Here is an 18,885-nt window from a genome sequence, read left to right on the forward strand (position 1 = left end):
GCATGCCTTGCTGTAGCAGGCGGAGGAGGAGGAGGTGGAAAAGATGGGTGTGGGTATTCTGCCGAGGTTATCCCCTGGTTAATGTGACATGTCTGTCTGCGACCTTGCCGCTTGTTAACTGCCCGGATTATTATTGTGATAATGTGGCAATTAAAAAGGAAGCGCTCCATCAGAAAGGGAGGGGGGGCTTATGGTCCGAGAGATGGATGTGCACAGATTACAAGGCAGTGGGAAATGCATTAAGGTGGCCATCCATTCTGACCCCCCTCCCTCAGTGTCCTCCTCCAAAGCTGCGGGTTATTACCGCCCGTCCTCATTGATATCCATTCCCAATCAATACTCCTCTGCTGCCGTAAAAATCGCCGTAAATCAACGCGCGGCGGGCGAGAGATCGGACGTGCAGGAGGAAAAATCAAAAGGCGGTTCCTAATGAGACGCCATAAGTCTGCAGGAAGTGTCGACTGTCTTTATCAAGACGCCGCCGCTGAATGATAATTTCATCTGCTGCTAAGAGACGAGATGTGACCTGACACTCAGAAACTCCACAGAGATAGAAACTGAAAGGAGTGTTTTTACTTCACCACCAATAAAAGATTAACGTACATCTCATTACACCTGAATCAGCTGTGTTTTTATTATCTCATAAACTACGTCTTATTAGTAGACAAGAATTAATGTTCAGTAAAACTGGGAATTTGTTTGCGCCTGGTTTGGATTTTGACTTTTTTTTTTTTTTTTTTTTTTTTTTTACACATGTCCACCTGTAATAAGATGATACATAGAATTTAAAAATGTCAACAATAAATCTACATTTTGTCCTCCAGAGCCAAAATCAATTCTACATTTAATAACTGCCATTTCGAAACAGAGTAAAAACACTCCATACTTGGTTTATAACACAGAATAATGCAACTGTCAGCAGATATAAGGACTTGTTAAGTGTTAATTAATATATTTGTCAACAGCTATAGCATCTAAAGCTGGTGCATAAACAATAAAATATAACTGAAACCATTTTTAGTAATATATAACTACATAAATGCTGTTAAAAAACATTCCTTATGTGGTTATACACATTTATAAATCACTGGCACGGGGGATTAAAACTGGTTAAAAATGTGTTTACACGACAGCAGTAAATGAACATGCTCACATATGAATACACTTTGTATCATCAGTAGCTACAGAATAATATCTGTGTTATTATAAATATGTTTCAATAAAGATTTATTAAAAATGAAGTGTTTTTGTTTAATTTCTTGAAGCAGTTTATTCATTTTCTTTGAGAGTTATGAGACAACAATCTTTCCTGATGTAAAATGAGCGTCCTGTAAAGTCAAACTGAGCCTGACTTCATAAACCTGCAGCATTCTCTCTGATCCTGGATCAGTGTCTCTGTGGCCCAACACTAATCTGTCCTGTTTTTCTTGTCCTGCAGATTCTTCCTCAAGTTCTTCCTCAAGTGCAATCAGAACTGTTTGAAAAATGCAGGAAACCCACGAGACATGAGGAGGTTCCAGGTAAGAGACACACCTGCTACACCTGAGTTATCCTTCAGACTGCTGCTGCAAGTGACCCTGATGTGTTTGTGTGTGCAGGTGGTGGTTTCCACTACAGTCAACGTTGACGGCCACGTGCTGGCGGTGTCAGACAACATGTTCGTGCACAACAACTCCAAACATGGCCGCCGCGCCCGGCGCCTGGACCCCTCTGAAGGTTAGACGTCTCTCAGAGGTTGAGGCGTCCGGACTCTTTGGAGTCTCATGAAACTCACAGAAGTCACTAAGTGAAAAGATATGAGAGAGTACAGCAGAATTTATACGACACATGTTCAGAAGTATTCAGAGATCAGCACAGGTCTCTCCCTCCTTTCATATTTTCAAAATAAGGGCAGATTTCCTTTAAAATATCCATACAAATATAAAAAGTGGACCCTGGGACTGCACTGCAATCACAGGAGTTACATAGAAAGAAGTCAGAGGACAATTTGGGCAGATCATTTCAATATATTGGTTAATTCTAAATTATTTTACCTCAGTGAAACATTTAAAAGCTTTAAAATTTCCAATGATTTAGTTTTTTGTCTATAAAGATGTTACACTTGCAAGGGGCAGATTAAAAACAGAACGGCCCAAATCTGAAGAGGTGGAGTTATCCTGACTTAGAAGTCCAAAAATCCTGGATCCTACATATCCCATAATGCAACTGGAAGGTGTCTTTCATTAAAGCCCCCCTGCCTGGTAAGCAGACACATCTTCGTAGTCTCTGACCCACAGAGTCTACGAAGTCCTCAGCCTGATGAGTTTCATTTGTAAAATCAGTGGAATGACAGTTAGTAAAACCTCTTTATATGAAGCCAAACAGGAAACCTGGCATTTCACTGATTAAAAGCAAAACTGGCAAATATTACTTGTCAAAAAAGCCAAATATCATCTACAGTAAAATAGAGCAGTGAGTAAATTTGAAGTAATAGTCCTTTAAAGATTAAACCAGAGACTTCAGGTTTGCATGAACCCCTCCAGCTGCTGGCACGTCTCCGTCCTGCCCTGTGTTCCCCTTGGACGTCCCGCACCGCCGAACAAACGCTCCGTTCTTCCATCGTCCGCAGCGACCAAATAAAAAATGCATCACTCGAGTATAAACTTCACACGATGAAACTCGACTCTGAGAGCCGGAGCTCAGCGGTAACATTTCCTCTGAAGTTGTAAACTTTAATACCACTTTGCCCTGTCCCCACTCTAATAAAACCCTCCGGCCTCACTGCGGCACTTCCAGGAGCGATGACATAAGTCAGTCGTTCGATTTGGCCCACTTGGAGTGCCAGATGGGTGGAGCTTAACCAACACCAACACCAGGTTTTTCAGATGGCATCAGAAAAGATGTGGGTCACTACATCGACTTCAATATGCTTTTTTTGAACCTTCCTCAACTTACTGTTTTGTCCTGTGGGGGAAGTTCCCACCCACCTGGCACCTCCAGGAGACTAAAACAAACTATATTTGCTAAAATTAATCAAGCAAATCAATACATCTTCAAACTTTTACTTTCAACCACCTTCCTCTGCTGTTTTCCCTCATTTTGCTTTAATGTTTGACACCTTTACAGAAGTGTTGCTTGTTTTGTCCTACCAGGAACACCAGACGGGTGGGGTTTATGATATAAAGGCTGTAGATTGTCTCAGGTGAGATGTCAGACAGCGGAAAGTTAAACTAAACTGACTCTCTGATACAAATCATGTCCATCTAAAACCCTCAACACTTAATGTGTCATCCTGTTCGGTAAACTCCACCTGTCTGGCACACCCAGACAGTTAAATCAAACCCTTGAAAGTACTTTTGGTCCCGACATTAACAAGCTGTTGTGTCTTCCATCTCCCTCCTTCCTCGCTGTGCAGTTTCTCTTGACTCAGGTAAAAGTTTGAAGCACTTCCGGGAGAGAGGGTGTAAGTGTTTCACTTGTTTTAACCTAAGTAGGATTCCGGACGGGTGGGGCTTACCGTACCAGGACATTTGAAACTATCAATTAAAGGTGAAAGTCATATAAAAGGGACCACATGATTTTCACTTTAACATACTTTTGTCTAAACTTCATGGCAGCTGTCATTTCATCCTGTGAGGTAAACCCCACCCATCTCGGACATACAATAGAATAAAACAAACTTTTTGACACCAGTCAGACACCAGAAGTAGTGTCCTCATTCTCTCACCTCCCAAACGACTAATTCTGCACTTTCCGTCGACTCCTTTAATGTTTGACGCTTTTCTAGGAGAGACAGTAAAACTTGTGTTTGTTTTAAACCTACTTGGAACACCAGACGGGTGGAGCTTACCATTTCAGGGCATCTGATAGCATCTTAATGACATAAAAGTAGACTGAACCAACTTTCACTTTCATGCACTTCTGTCTGAAGCTCCAGACACTTAGTAGTGTAGTTTTAGACGAACCATTCCCACCCCTCTGGGACGTCCAACAGAGTGTAACAAACCCTTTTGGCACAAGTTACAGACATCAAAACTCTGTTGTGTCCTCGCTCTTTCACCTTCCAAACCAACTCGCCCTGCAGTTTCCCTTAACCAAAAAAGTCCAAGGCTTTTCCAAGAGAGATGGTCTAACTTGTGCCCTTTTTTTAACCTGCTGGGAACAACAGACGGGCGAGTCTTAAAATGTCAGGGCATCAGACAAGTATGCGGTAAAACTTTCAGTCACAGAAAAGTCAGCCAAACAGAGTTTCATTATCTTCTGTCTTATAGACACTCATCTTTTTCGTCCAGTGAAGTAAACCCCACCCCTCTGGGACATACAGCACAGTTAAACAAACTCTTTTGAAACAATTTAGACATAAAAACTGTGTTGTGTCCCTCCTCTTTCACCCCCCTAACCACCTCGCTCTGCAGTTTCCCTTAACTAAAAAAGTTTAAAGCTTTTTCTGGAGAGATGGTGTAACTTGTGCGCTTGTTTTAATCTGCTGGGAACACCAGGCGGGTGGGTCTTACAATATCAGTGCATCAGAAAGTATCAGGTAAAACTTTCAGTCACAGAAAAGTCAACCAAACAGAGTTTCATTAGTCTTCTCGACACTCATTGTTTTAGTCCTGAGAGGTAAACTCCACCCCTCTGGGACATCCAACAGAGTAAAACAAACCCTAAAACAATTTGCCACCAGTCAGACTTCAAAAAGACGTCGTGCCCTCTCTCTTTCACCTCCCATACGACTACCTCTGCAGTTTCCCTCGACTTGTTTTAAAGTTTTGAGGCTTTTCCAGGAGCAGATGATGTAATTGTCTCGTTTGGTTTAACCTACTTGCAGCACCAGGCGGGTGGTGTTTATCACACCGGGGGCATTTCAGACAGGATAAGGTTGTTGATCAAAGAAAAAAGCAGAGTAAGCTGCCCTGCTGTGATTGCCCAAACTTTCTTCACTCTCACTGGTTTGTCCTGTGTGGCAGACCCCACCTGTCTGGCACGTCCAAAGGGATAAAACAAATGCTACTTGACACCGATATGTCATTCACCAAGCTGATTTCTTACCTGAGACAACACCTCGAGACCCTAATCAGCTCTTAAACATTCATGTAGAGAACCGTTTTCACTCTGCGTACTGTACGGTGTCCTGCAGGGGCCAAAAGGGGCCCGTTGTTTACCAGACGGCCCTGTATCTCAGCCCACAGAGGAAACCTCGGGGCCTTTCATCTGATCCAGACTGGGATGTTTTCAGAGCCGATAAAAAGCCCCAACATCTGCTCCCGCCTTTGTCACCAACCCTCAACCCCCCCGCGTCCTCGATAAAACTTTCCACCGCCTGCTCCTCGCCTTTGTGCTCCATTCATTTCCACCAACACCACCACCAACACCCCCCCCAGACCCATCGGACTGTTTGTTTACTGCTGTGACAAAAGGGGGAAATTAATAAGGAGATGACAATCGACTCCTCGGGGCGGGAAAAGCCTCGACCCTCTGCTGCTGCTGCAGGGTTCGGGGTTTTCTTTTCTTTCATCTTGAAACTCTGAGTGACTTTCAGAAAGTTGATACTGGAACCAGAGGGGGCAACAAGGATCCTTCTCTTTAAATATCAGTTTGGTCTTTCAACTTTGAGGTGACTGAACGAGTTCTTGTCAGTCACAGTAACATTAAGAATATAAAGCTTTCAAAGGCCAGGATGCCAAAAAAAGTCTTCACACTTCACTACTTCATCGCCTATTATTCCAAGATTAGAAAGATCTAAACCTACAACCATGGATGGATTACTGAACTGGCCTACTGGAGAAAGGCCCAGGGGCCCAAAGTGTCAGGGCCCCAGTGGCCCTCGTCTGCAAAATGTCACTCACATTACTGTTACATCGACCAGGCCAAGACTCAAAATGACCACTGAAAGATGCAAATAGCAATAACCTTTTTCGTAAGGTGTGCGTACTGAAAACAATCTAGGGCCCATGAAACTTAAACTTAAAAACTATTTGATGCTCCATAAAAACTATTTTGTGTGGACAGGAAACTTTTCCTGCTCAGTAGGAAATATCTGGTCACTGGTGCACATTTCCAGTGCTCTCCAGAAACTACTAACTAGTTCCACAAAATGGCAGGTACCATCTGGTGCACAGCAGAAAATGTCTGTGGACACATCAGGGCCTTCGTACTCTTGAAGCCATAAAGAACCAACAAAATAATGAATAAAAAGATTATGTTTAAGAGTGTTTAATCCATATTTATACATAGCCTCCATGAGCTTGTACTGCCAGTAACTTGTAGTATAAGAACATTACTCCACTAATAGTGGTAAAATAGTAACTGTAATGTTTAATAGAGTCTCTGAACGCAGCTTTATAGATTAGATCACATAGTAAACAAAAGGAAACTCAGAGCTCTGACTGGAATATCAAATCATCCTCCCAATAAAACGACTCTTGGTCCGGGAAAAGGTTGTAAACGTGCGGAGCCTCGTCTTGTTTCCTCGCAGCTCTGAGTCCGTCCGCCTGTCTGACTCGACTCAACAGCAGTCTAGTCATCACAGAGACGCTGTTTATGTGGAGCCCCTTATTGATCTCTGTGGTATTGGAAAAACCAATCATTTTGCATGTATTAGTAGTGGATGAGCAGGCTGCTGGTGGATCAGAAATCTGACTGAAAGCTCTCTGTGAATTCAGTAATTAGCTGCAGTTTTGTTAAAGATTTGTTGAGTTTTGAGGGGTCAACAGGGTGGTTAGAGGTCAGAGGTCAAGGAAGGGATTTGCTCAAGGACACCTCAGCAGGCTGGATGATTTCTCTAGTTCAAGTTCTTTATTTATCATATGCACAACAGTTATAAAGAAGAAGTTGTTGGTAATGGAAATCTTAAGTCTCAGGACTCCTCTTACAATACTAATTAAATTTGTATAAAAAGGAAATAAAATCATGCAGAAACAAAATGAGGACCTAAACATGAAATAGTATGGGGTAATATAAGAGATAAAACAATTAAGATGTAAAACAAAGTCATATAAATTGGACAGTAGTTGCAGATAAATGATCAAAGTCTAAACAGGAGTGTAGTAAATGTATACATATTGATATATTTTTTAAATATACAGAGGTGTAAACACTTGTAAAACAAAGTCAGTTCTGACACTGTGATCATAATGCTTCCCTCATTCCTAAACTTTGCGCTTAACACTGTCCCAACAACAAAAACACTATGCAAATAATCACATAAGCTGGTAAAAGTATAGCCCATTTTTGTAGTTTGTAAAAATCTTTTAGGTAACTCTTTCTTTCCATCTTCAAAATATGACTTTTCCTTTTAAAGTACAAGGTTTGATACAAAAATTGTGAATTTCTCCAGCAACAAATTGCAGAGACACAAGTGGAAACAGGAAATAGTTTGAAAATAAAGCTGGTGGTCTGAATTAAGACCCTGACTCATTACAACAAGATTTCTACGAGGCAGGGAAGATTTTAATTCAATAAATAGAAACCAAACTGTTCTGTCACGTTAGCTACTCTGAAATAGTTTTAGCTGTTAAACTAAACCAACTATCCCTGAACCAGACCCAAGTGAAACGTTTCTCAGTATGAAACAAACTGTTTTAGTTTTAAAACTACACTGTTAGCTTAGCAGAACCAAACTGCTCTAACTGAAACATTAGCTTTTCTGAAACTGTAGCTGTAGCTGTAACCAAACCGTTGGGAGCGTATCAGTGTTCCCAGGGTTCTATGTTGCCCACTTAACCCTGCAAAAAAAGGTTCTGTGTTCCCCGCTTACACAAAAAAGGTTCTATGTTTCCAGGGTTCTGTGTTGCCCGCTCAACCAAGTGGGAAACATGGAACCCTGGGAACATAGGGATGACCCCAGCTAAACATGCACATATCCTAACTGAAACGTTAGTCACTGCTAACAATTTGTTTCTGGTAAACTAACTGTAACTTTAGCTACATGGAAACAACTATAGCTGTCAAACTAAACTTGAATATAGCCTAACTGAAACATTAGTCACTGCTTTACCTGTAGAAGTAAACTGTTAGTTTACGACAAACTGTTCTAACTGTAACGTTAGCTACTCTGAAACAGCTTTAGCTCTTAAACTACATGTTAGCTAAACCTGAGCCAAACCTAATGTTAGTTCCTCTGAACCAAACTGTTCTAGCTGTTAGCATAAACTGTTAGTTTGCTAGAACCAAACTGAAACATTAGCTACTCTAAAACAGTTTTAGCTGTGAAACTAAACTGTTTGCTAAATCTCAACCAAACTGATCTAATTTAAACGTTAGCTGCCCTGAAACAAATTGCTTAAGCTGTTTAACTAAATCGTTAACTAAACCTGAAGCTGTGAGCTAAACCCAGCAGATTGTTGAGCTGCTAACATGCACCAACTGTTCTACTGCTAAACTAAATGGTAAGGTAGCCTGAATCTGTTGTAGCTGCTAACCTTGACTTTGAGCAATCTCTAAAAATGTGTTTGAGTTGATCAAAGTCAACTTTTTGCTAAATACAAGCCTTTTTGGCTGAAAAATTAAACAGTTTTTTTTCTCTTCAAACCTTCTGTTAGCTAATCTCTAACAAAATTGTCTAGCTAAAACTGAAATGGTGATATATCACTAGCAAACTGTTTTGGCTGCTATACCAAACCATTAGCTATCCACAAACAAACTGTGGTAGTTGTTGAACTATTAGCTAACCTATGTTAGCATCTGCTAAACCAAACTTGAACCAGTGTTTTTATTTAGTTGTTAGCTTTTCACTTTGTGGGATGAACATGTGAAAATGGTGTGAAAACGTCTAGATGTTTTCACACCATCTTTAAATGGTGGAAACATCTAATTTAACCAAAACGAGATGTTAACCAGAACCAAGCTGTTTTAGTGTTATTTAATCAGTCTTTTAATGTTGGAAATAACTCATGTGATCTGCATATTTTGAGTTTTCTGAGATGATTTAGTTTAAAGTGATTTTATTTCTTGGCCATGTTTCTAACTGTATCACTCATGACGCTGTTGTGTCGCCTGTGTATCCGAAGCAGCCACGCCCTGCATCAAAGCAATCAGCCCGAGCGAGGGCTGGACGACTGGCGGGGCCACCGTCATCCTCATTGGGGACAACTTCTTTGACGGCCTGCAGGTTGTCTTCGGCACCATGCTGGTCTGGAGCGAGGTGAGAGGACTTTAATTTTATTTGTTATAAGATGCTTTTAGAAACCTGATGTTGCTCTTTATGTCAGCTGACTTCTGACTGTTATGTCTGGCTCTGGAGGAGCTCAGAGTGAATTATTTTTAACTGTGAATCACAAGTCAGATCTGTTTTGCAATATTTGCATTTAATTTATCCGATGAAACCAAACAGACGCAGCAATTTCATAGAAAAAACAATATTTGGCACAGAGTCTGTGTACTGAAAGCAGCTGCACATACTGTACATCATGTTCTCCATCTTCTTCATCTACACACACATTCATCCACACACACACACACACACACACACACACACACACACATTCATAGAAACACCTGCATCTGTATCTGTACAGCTCCGCCAGGTCTGCATGCCCCCAAAAATATGTAGATTTAGTGCGTGTTGAGGTGCAGGAGGAGCTGCGCATACGGCGCGCCATGAAATATTGAAGCTGGTCCAGAAGAGCAGAACACCTGGCGGGGAAGGAGGGAAGATATATATCTCCACACGCTGTTCGCTTCACATCACACACCGCTGACGAGATCCTCACTTTGATCAGCGTCGTCTGGCGGCGAGCAGACGGACTCCAAAGCCCAGAATCCCTCTGAACGCAGACTGCACGCTGACCCAGATTGGAGGAAGACGATTGGACTGTCTTCCACAAAAAGTTTGTTGCAGAAAGACAGAATCTCTCGTGCTGCAGGTTTCATCACAATATTGATAATTTAGAGCTTCAACTTCAAAACCAGCATGAGTCCCTAAATGTGTAGGTTTGAGAAACGACTGTTAAACAGGAGTCATGGTTTAATTCAATTACTCAAAGCACTTTGAGCGTCAGCGGAAGTTTAGGCGACGTATGAGGTGTTCAGGTGTCACTGGCAACGTGAGAGCTGAGGTGCAAATTTTAGTTTCAAGTTTGAACCCTGTAGAAGTGTTTGTATGTGAACACTGGAATAAACTGAACCTCAATGTTCAGCTGAAGAAGTGAAAGCAGTTGAGGTGTCATTACAGAATAAACTGCAGGTTTCATTACAGTGAGCACAAAAGTGTTACCTGGTGTACACAAGTACAAAGAAATGCCTGCCAGCTTTGACACTTCCTGTTCTCCACTTGTAACTGTGTCCTGACCTAGATTGTATCTGTATCTGTGTTTCTCATCTTCCAGCTGATCACCCCTCACGCCATCCGGGTCCAGACTCCCCCTCGTCACATCCCCGGGGTTGTGGAGGTCACGCTGTCCTACAAATCCAAACAGTTCTGCAAAGGAGCACCAGGACGCTTCGTCTACACCGGTAAGAACTAAAGACCATATAACAAGACTGTAGCGATGTCTGATCGTCCTGTGACTGGAGAACACTTAAATCTCTACATCTTTCTGCCATCAAACTGGGAAGTTTATTGGATTTCATGTCAGGATTTGAATATCTTATACAAAGCTACGTGTGATAAGAATAGTTTTGGGCGAAAAGTTGTACATTTGTGACAAAAACTTAACGTTTTAGCTGTTACTGTCACAAACGTCCACAGGCTTTACTCACACAGTCTGTTCTGGCCTTGTGTGGGAGAATTTGTCCTCCTTGCTCAATAATTTTGGGCGCACTCCTGTTTTAAAGGAGAGTGTGAGAACTGAACAGTTTTACCTGTTAAAGAGGAGGTTGTTAGAGGTTTTTGGAGTAAGAAGACAAAATAAAGTCCTTACTCTGATATATTATGAAGTGAATGTTCAAGGGTTTATTGGGCGCCATCCTCAGCTTATAAACTCAGATTTTCCCCTTTAAATTTCCACTTTAGCAGCATTTACGTTTCAAAAAACATCTTTCTCTTTCTGTCTCTGCATCATGGTATCAGATGAAAATGTTCCTCATTGTGCATAGTTTTAGTCATATTTACCCAAAATGCAGCAGAGACTGAAACTTTAGGTTTGAGAATTTAAAGTAAAGTTCTGTGAACAAACAACATGTTTAAAACAGTTTATAATGTTGGACCAAAGTTCTCTGGGCTTGAAGAAGAGCTTAACGTGAAGGTTTAAGGTTTTTAGACTGAATGCCTGGTTATACCGACCAGGATCAGGTTTGTTATTCACTGTAAACAGTTTTCTACACGCTGAAAGTGAAGTAAACATTTTCCCCCCGGTGTGTCAATCCTCCTCTTCTCTCCAGCTCGTCCTTCAGACTCATTGTCTGCTGTCCAGAGTCAAACCATCCAAAGACTTCTTATCTCTCTCTTAAATCGGTGCTTTTACTGTCCCGATTATTCCATCAGAATATCCAGATGTCATTCAAAGTAGCAGAAAGGTCAGATGGAAGGCTGTTTAGTGCGATAAGTAAATGTCATTGCGTCGGGCCGTGAAAGAGGCGAGCGTGTTCAGGCTTTCTGTTTAACACCAGTTTATCACCGCTTCCTTCCTTTCGCTCTGGTCTTTGTTGGAGGCGCCGCCTCCTCTGACGGCGGTCCAACGCAGAGGAGGGACGAGACGAGACGCTTACAATGGACGGTCCGGCCGCTGCCTCCTTTTGCAATGCTAATCTGTGATTCCATTTACAGATACGACTGACAAGAGCTGCGAGCTTTGCTTTTATATGGAGGTGTGTTGTGAATAGAGCCTGTTGTTATCTTGGTGTCCATTAGAGTGTGTTCTCCTCAGAAACATGCTGCAGGGGCCTGCAGGAGTTTAAAGGACCAGTCCGACATGTTTTAATCCAGATCACACAGGATCCATTACAAGGACAAAACCAAGTGTTCCTTTATAATCAGATGGTACAAAGACACATAGAGCAGAAAAATAAAGCATCATTGAACAGACGTTTCCAGAGATGTTTTATTTTTACGATACAGTTCCAGACATCCTGCACAATGTCTTGGCCAGGACTCCCTTGCAAAAGAGATTTTTAATCTCAATGGGAATATTTTGGTAAAATAAATTTAGTCTTTAAAAAACTACGACACTGTTATTTTATTTCATGTTTGCACTTACCTTTTGGTAAAATGTAGATTGACTTAATACACTCTAATAACTATATTCCTACATAACATAGACCACATATGTACTACTGACCTGTATTGTTTTAAAAAGTAAAACATGATTTGTCCAAACCTCTGTCCTTAATGTAGTGAAAATGTGTCTTGAACGAGTCGTAAAAAGCATTTAATGTAACTGTAGACACCCTGTAGTAATCTGTAACCTATTACATTTCCAAAAGTAACCTTTCCAACATGATCTGTTGCCAGCAACTTTTGCATGCCAGTAAATTTTCATAGAAAATAACAATTATTTATTAATTTAAAATGCGGTTAGAAAATTAAATAAAGAATAAATTGATAAAAGAAAAATCAAAGCACAGATTGGAGATGCTGTTCATGATAATTTCATATTTTTATAAGAGAAAAATCTTGTTTTAATTTTATTAAAATGTCATATTGTTGGTGTGTTATAAGGAAAAGAATCTCGATGTAACAATATGAAATCATTTGTTAGGAAAGGAGTTAGTTTTTGTAATGACGGTAACAAAATTAAATAATGTAGATATGACCTGAGAGCACCTCTGCAGGATATAATAATTAAAAACACACAGTACAACATGATCTGTAAAATGGTCAGTAGTGAAGTGAAGTACTCAGATTTGCAGTAGCAAACTGTAAAAACTATGGTTTGGTCCTTTAAATCTCAGACTTGGTGTTTTGTGAGCGTCAGCAGACACATTCCACAAATCGAATGAAGAAACGTGAACATCTGACTTCAGTTTGATTGATAGGAGACAACAAAAACTGTGCGTCCCTGAAGGCATCGTGAGGCTGAACCCCGACAGGTGGCTGCATCATAATGTCGTACAGTTTCTTGTAATTCTCCCAAGTCTTCTTCCCGCTCATCCTGCCAGAGAGGCGGCCATATTGTGCACACACATCGCCAGTTCATCTGATTTACACATCCATATTTTAAGACCGAGAGTCGGCGTAGTCGGTGTGCGTTTCCAGAGCGCGCTCGTTGTGCCAGCAGTGTGTTGTGTTCATGAATGTGAAATGAGCCGAGCTTTTAAATACTAAACAGGCGAGCTGTGGATAATTGAAGAGGAGAAGAGAAAGCTGATGTCATTTCCTTCTGGAGTTTAAACTCACACTCGTTTTGTTTTTTACTCGCTGGAAGCAGAAAAAAAACACATAAATGCTTCATCAGGCCGAAGAGAAACCAGGCTGCCACTCTGTGCACACAGGACAACACAGATTCAAACGTTTTATTAGAAACTCTTTATGAACAGAGGAAAATATAAAGATTGGTGAGTGTTCTTATGAAACAGCCACAATCTGTGTCAGCCTCAGACAAAGTTCAGTCCTCTCTGTGATCTCAGACGTGTCCTGGTCTCAGCAGGTCTGTCTGGATCAGAGAGCATCAGCTGAACATACTATAGACGGACGCATCACAGTTTAAACCTCCTCAACCTAACCACTGAGAAAAGAGGATTTAATCAAAATTTTGAGCCCAGTTGCAGCGTTGTGATTCAGTAATGATGGAGGTTCAAGGTCCAAGTTCACACAGTATCTCCCCTGTCATGAGACATTGTGGGGACATCGACTAAATGGAAGTTTGAATTATTTCAGTCTGCTTCTTTTGGGGCCAAAATACTTTCAAATGTAAATAATACGTGTCTGAAAAAAGAAAATTATCAATATAACAGCTGATTTAAAAACAGCTATTATTCTCAGATGTGTGGATACATATTTTCATAATTTTTTTAAACAATGTGTAAGAAAATGTTGTTTCTATCATAAGTTTGTGGGAGCGGATCAGCTGGACACTGAATGTTGCTGGTGAGTGTGGTGCTTTTTTCACCGTACACTTTGTCAGCTTGGTTTCAGCTGTGCAGTCAACTCTGTTAATGTAGCATTACCAGGCCCCCAGGAAGTGTGCCAGGCCTTGAAGCCAATTTTCGTATTGGCCAGACAGTGGTACTATGACTTAAGGGGTCCATCACATGATGCTATTGGGCCCAAAAAGACTTTTTCCGTAGCCTAAAACTGGGAAAGAAACGTCTATAATTCAGTGGATACATGTTTTTTTTTTTCAGTTACAAACCCAAACAAAATGACTCGTTCCACTATCAAGATTTGATCCATTTGGTCAGATTTCTAAAGTCTAAAGGAGCTGCAAGCTTTAATTATTTTTACCCTATTCAAGTTAGCGGAGTGCTAAACTGGAAGCCACTCACCGTTCAGCCCTGCTCAGAGCTGTAAGTCTCTAGTGCACCTGCTCTATGGGCCCAATGATGTGGAAGCAGCGCTGGTCATCAGAGTAATACCATACTGTGGACTGAAACAGTCCGATTTTGGCTTCATGCCCCACTGAGCAACTTTTATTGGGACGAACGGGGCCCTGTTGATATTTGATCAGATTAAACTACACCACTAATCATTTAGTGTTCCTATCACTTCTATATGTCCTAACAACTGTACTGAGTGACTGAAGCCACGTCACAGTTGTTTCTCAGTGGCAGGGGTGCTGTTTTTAATTTTTTTGACTCAGGAAACATTTGTTTATTTTCTATAAATGTGACACAATATCATTCCTCTGTGGTTGTTTTAATAAGCTTTATTAATTAGTTTTACCATGCTGTGACATTTTCCTTCTCTCTCAGCCAAAGGAGTTTTGAGGAGGTTCCTGTGGTCTTGAGCAGGTTGCGGAGGTTCTTAAGTTGGTTGTAGGCACCTGGAAGAGTTTTAAGCTGGTGTAGATGGTCTTAATGAGGTTGTTCCAGTGGCTGTTGAGGAGGTTGTAGAGGACCTTAAGTAAGTTTTGAGGTTCTTGAAGATGTTCCTGTGGTCCTTGAGAAAGTTGTAGGCCTTCAGTATTTTCCAGGAGGCTCTGTGTCTTGGTGGCGTGATGTGAGCATCAGCTGTGTTGCAATATCACCTCCAGCAGAGGTGCAGCTGAAGGTGCAGCTGAAGGTGAAGTGACGAGCGGTAAGATCCGAGTGTTTTCCCAGAATCCCCTGCTCTCTTCCTCTCTGTAGCTTAAAGCAGCTTCAGGATTTGATCCGCCGGCTTCGCTCTGAAAAATTGGCCAAAGGCAAGAAACCGTCAGCAGAATGACAAGAAGGCTGAGAGAAGAGAGGAGTTAAAGTGACTCCACCTGCACCTGAGACACGTCTGTCTGTAATGATCTGCACCAGAGACACATTAAATCTCATTATATGGATGTACGAGTGCACACAGTGCTGCTGCTCAGGTAGAACCACATTCTGATACCATGAACACACATTTCCTGTCTTCCCTCTAGTGGTTCCTGTCTGTCCATGCACACTGTTGGTTGTATTCATCCACATTTAGAAAAATCTGTCTCTGAAAAACAAATTAACATCCCAACAGTCTTAAATGGCTGATTACAACTATTGTAGTTTATTTGTGCTCTACAGGATTTGCTTTTTGGGGGAGAACTCTTTTTTTTCTCTCTCTGTCTTTTTGTTTGATCAAGTTTTGTTTAGCCTCGTTTTTTATTCTATTGCTTTGTATTTTTTTCTTTCTGTGCTCTCCAGTTTCAGTCGTTTGTAATTTCTTGATTCAGCAACTTTGTATGTTTGTGTTTGTTTGTTTGTTTTGTTTTTATATTCCAGTTTGTAACTTTTTTTTAAAATTCTGTAGGTTTGTGGTTTTTCAGTTTTGTAGCTTTTTGGATTGTGCAGGCTTGTAGTTTATTGTAGTTTTTATTAGATCTGTAGTTTTTTGTAGTTTCTTGGTTCTGCGGGTTTGTTGGTTTTTTTCTTCGGTTTTGTTTTTTTTGACTGCAGGCTTATATTTTTTGTAGTTTCTTGGTTCTGTAGTTTGTTTGTAGTTTCTTGGGACTGTAGGTTTGTAATTTTTTCATTGATTTTGCAGTTTGATGTTTTTTTTTGATATGCAGGTTTGTAGCTTTTTAAAAAAAATCTGTAGTTTTGTAATTTTCCAGTTTTGTAGTTTTTTTGATTCTGAAGGATAATAGTGTATTGTAGCCTACTTATTGGTTTCTGTGCATTTGTAGTTTTTAATTACTTCTGTAGTTCTGTAGTTTTTTTGTAGTTACTTGGTTCTACAGGTTTGTAGGTTTTTCTTTGGTTCTGTAGTTTGTTGGGTTATTTTTTTGTATATGTGCAGGTTTGTTGCTTATTTTAAATTCCATAGTTTTCCAGTTTTGTTTTTTTTCTGTAGGATTGTAGTTTATAGGTTTCTGTCGATCTGTAGTTTGTAAATACTATTGTAGTTCTGCAGTTTTTTTAGTTTGTTGGATCTGCATGTTTGTAGGGGTTTTTTAGCGCTCGTGTTTGTTGGGGTTTCTTTTCCTGATCTGCAGGTTTGTAGTTATTTTTTATTCTGTAGTTTTGTGGCTGTCCAGTTTTGTAGTCTTTTTGTTGTGCCAGTTTGTAGTTTTTGTAGTTTGGTGGTTGTGCTGGTTTCATCACCTTCTCGTCAGCAGAGCTGCTGGTGTTGAACGAGCTGGGCGGTGCTGCTGGGTCCACACCGCCGGCCTCAGAGCTTGTAATGCACGGATCAATGCGGCCTGCTGGGGGGGAGGAGGAGGAGGATGGGGGGGGAGGAGGAGGAGGATGGGTGAGGAGGGGGAGGAGGATGGGTGAGGAGGGGGGTGGTGTTGTGGGATCGATGGGTGCTGAGTTATTGCGGCGCTCGGCCACTGATTTTTAGAGAGCTGTGTTTTCCCAGGAAAGTCAATACCTCCAGGCTCCTCTCATTAATTTTAACCCCCTCCATCCCCCGAACACCTCCCCCCTCCTCCTGCAGCTGCACCAGGGGATCTGCAGCCCCGGAGAGGGAGAACAGGGGGGAGGAGGACGGGAGAGGGGGTACTGGAAGGAGGGAAGGGGGGAGGAGAGGGGAGGGAGAAACTGAGATGATGGAAGTCAGAGATTCAGATGACACGAAGAAGAGGAGGAGGAGGAGGAGGAGATGGAGACAGAGAAAAGAGATAAAAACAAAGAAACTAAGATGATAAAGTCAGATTCAGGAGAAAAGAAAGGAGGTGGTGGGGTGAAGAGGAGGAGGAGGAGGAGGAAGGAAGGAAGAAGGGAGTGAGTATAAAGGAGTAGAAGAAAGCAGAGAGTGTTTACAAGGGAAGGAGAAAGAGGAGGAAAGACGATGGTTCCTGCTTTAGAAAACAGACAGAAGGGAAAATATTGATTCCTAATATGGAGATCATGTTTGCAGCAGATTATTGATGTGGACTCTGTTTCTGTTCCCAGTCTGTTCCCAGTCTGAGCCACACTGGAGTTTATCTGTGTGAAACTTTTACTGGTGCAGTCAGCTGTTTGTTTCCTCCGCAGCGCTGCATGTGTGTTCAATGAGTTTAATATAAATAATGTGAAGAATATGGAGCATAATTCTTCATCATTTACCCCACAGTGATGATTCTGCTCCCCCTGAAGGAGGCTCAGCTTTCAGCTTGTGTTCAAGATGCACTGATGTGTAGTGTGTGTGTGTGTGTGTGTGTGTGTGTGTGTAAGGGGAGGGCTGGGGGGGGCTCTGGCAGGCCTCAACATGCCTGAACCCCCACCAGAGAGGAGGTGTGGCTGGGCTGTGAGGCGATGGTAAAGAGGGATGATATCATATCAGATCTGCTGCATCTCTGTTAGATGAGTGTTCAAAAAATCCAAAACATGATTTGTAAATAACTAAATGATAAATAGCTAAACCAAGGGACAAAATAAGCACACAAATAACTAATCTGAAGAGGCAATAAGTCAAAACATCTGACCCTGCTGGCAAGCAAAGCGACCACAAAGAGTCACAGGCCTGCCATAAAGAGACGAAAAATGACCGCAATGATTAAAACGAGTGCAAAACGACTACAACAAGATGTAAAATGACCACAGAGAGAACAAAAAAAAAAAAACAAATAAAAATGATTCAAAGCGACCTTAAAAAGATGCAAAACGACCACAAAGAGATGCAATATGACAGAAAACAAATGCAAAACGACCTTAAAAAAATAATCCAACTAAACTAAAACTAATGCAAAACGACTACAGAGAGACAATAAATGATTAAAAATGATGTAAAACGACCCCAGTGAGACTAAGAATGACTAGAAATGATGCAGAACGACCAGAAAGATGCAAATCAAATGTAAAACTACCAAAATCTGATGCAGAACAACCACAGAAAGGCACTCAAAGGCTGTGAGGTATTTGGAATTACAAATACCAGGTAATAATATGAGGGACATAAACCTAAAAGTCTCCCTCTCTGACACTTGCTGTGTTTTGTACTTTATTATTCAATAGAAGACAATGGTTTAGATTGACTGCTGCATTAAAACCTCGTCTCTGCATTTTTGGGGGATTTAGTTGCTCTTAGATCAGTTTGTGGAGGAAAGGAGAAAGAAGTAATTAGCGTCCACCTCGAAGCTGTTTTTAAACTGTTGAGTAAATGTACTTTCCACCTCTGGTTTTAAATGACGCCTCCGAGGATTGTGGATGTCAAACATGTTAATGGATGCACATGTAGCTATAGTACACACGCACAGTTCCAACACGGAGAGGAGGGAGGTCGGACAGAAAGAATACGACAGAGATAATGAGCTCTTTTGGCTGCAGCGAGGAAATATTCTAAAAAATACAGATGGAGCTGTGATGGAGTTCAGAGGTCAGTTTATGAGCCAACACCTAAATAGAGTCTGTTCTCTGAGTGGCTGGTGTAAACATTCCTGACCTGAGCTGTTATTCTGTCTTTTTTAATTCTGTTTACACAAATTATTATTCTGTAAGACT

At 41.2% G+C, this 18,885-nt stretch overlaps 1 protein-coding gene across 3 annotated transcripts in view; it reads left to right on the forward strand.

The window, feature by feature from the left end:
• Window positions 1–18,885, forward strand: part of LOC125894807 (transcription factor COE3-like) — a 201,598-nt gene that overhangs the window by 123,805 nt on the left and 58,908 nt on the right. For 2 of the 3 annotated variants that reach the window (XM_049586438.1, XM_049586440.1), the window contains exons 7-10: window positions 1,439–1,520; window positions 1,599–1,716; window positions 8,988–9,121; window positions 10,305–10,431. In XM_049586438.1, coding sequence (XP_049442395.1) covers window positions 1,439–1,520; window positions 1,599–1,716; window positions 8,988–9,121; window positions 10,305–10,431 — 461 coding nt within the window. The remainder of the gene's footprint in view (window positions 1–1,438; window positions 1,521–1,598; window positions 1,717–8,987; window positions 9,122–10,304; window positions 10,432–18,885) is intronic. The other variant, XM_049586439.1, reaches the window with a different exon arrangement.

The sequence above is a fragment of the Epinephelus fuscoguttatus genome, linkage group LG9 (assembly GCF_011397635.1).
Source record: "Epinephelus fuscoguttatus linkage group LG9, E.fuscoguttatus.final_Chr_v1".
Lineage (NCBI taxonomy): Eukaryota > Metazoa > Chordata > Actinopteri > Perciformes > Serranidae > Epinephelus > Epinephelus fuscoguttatus.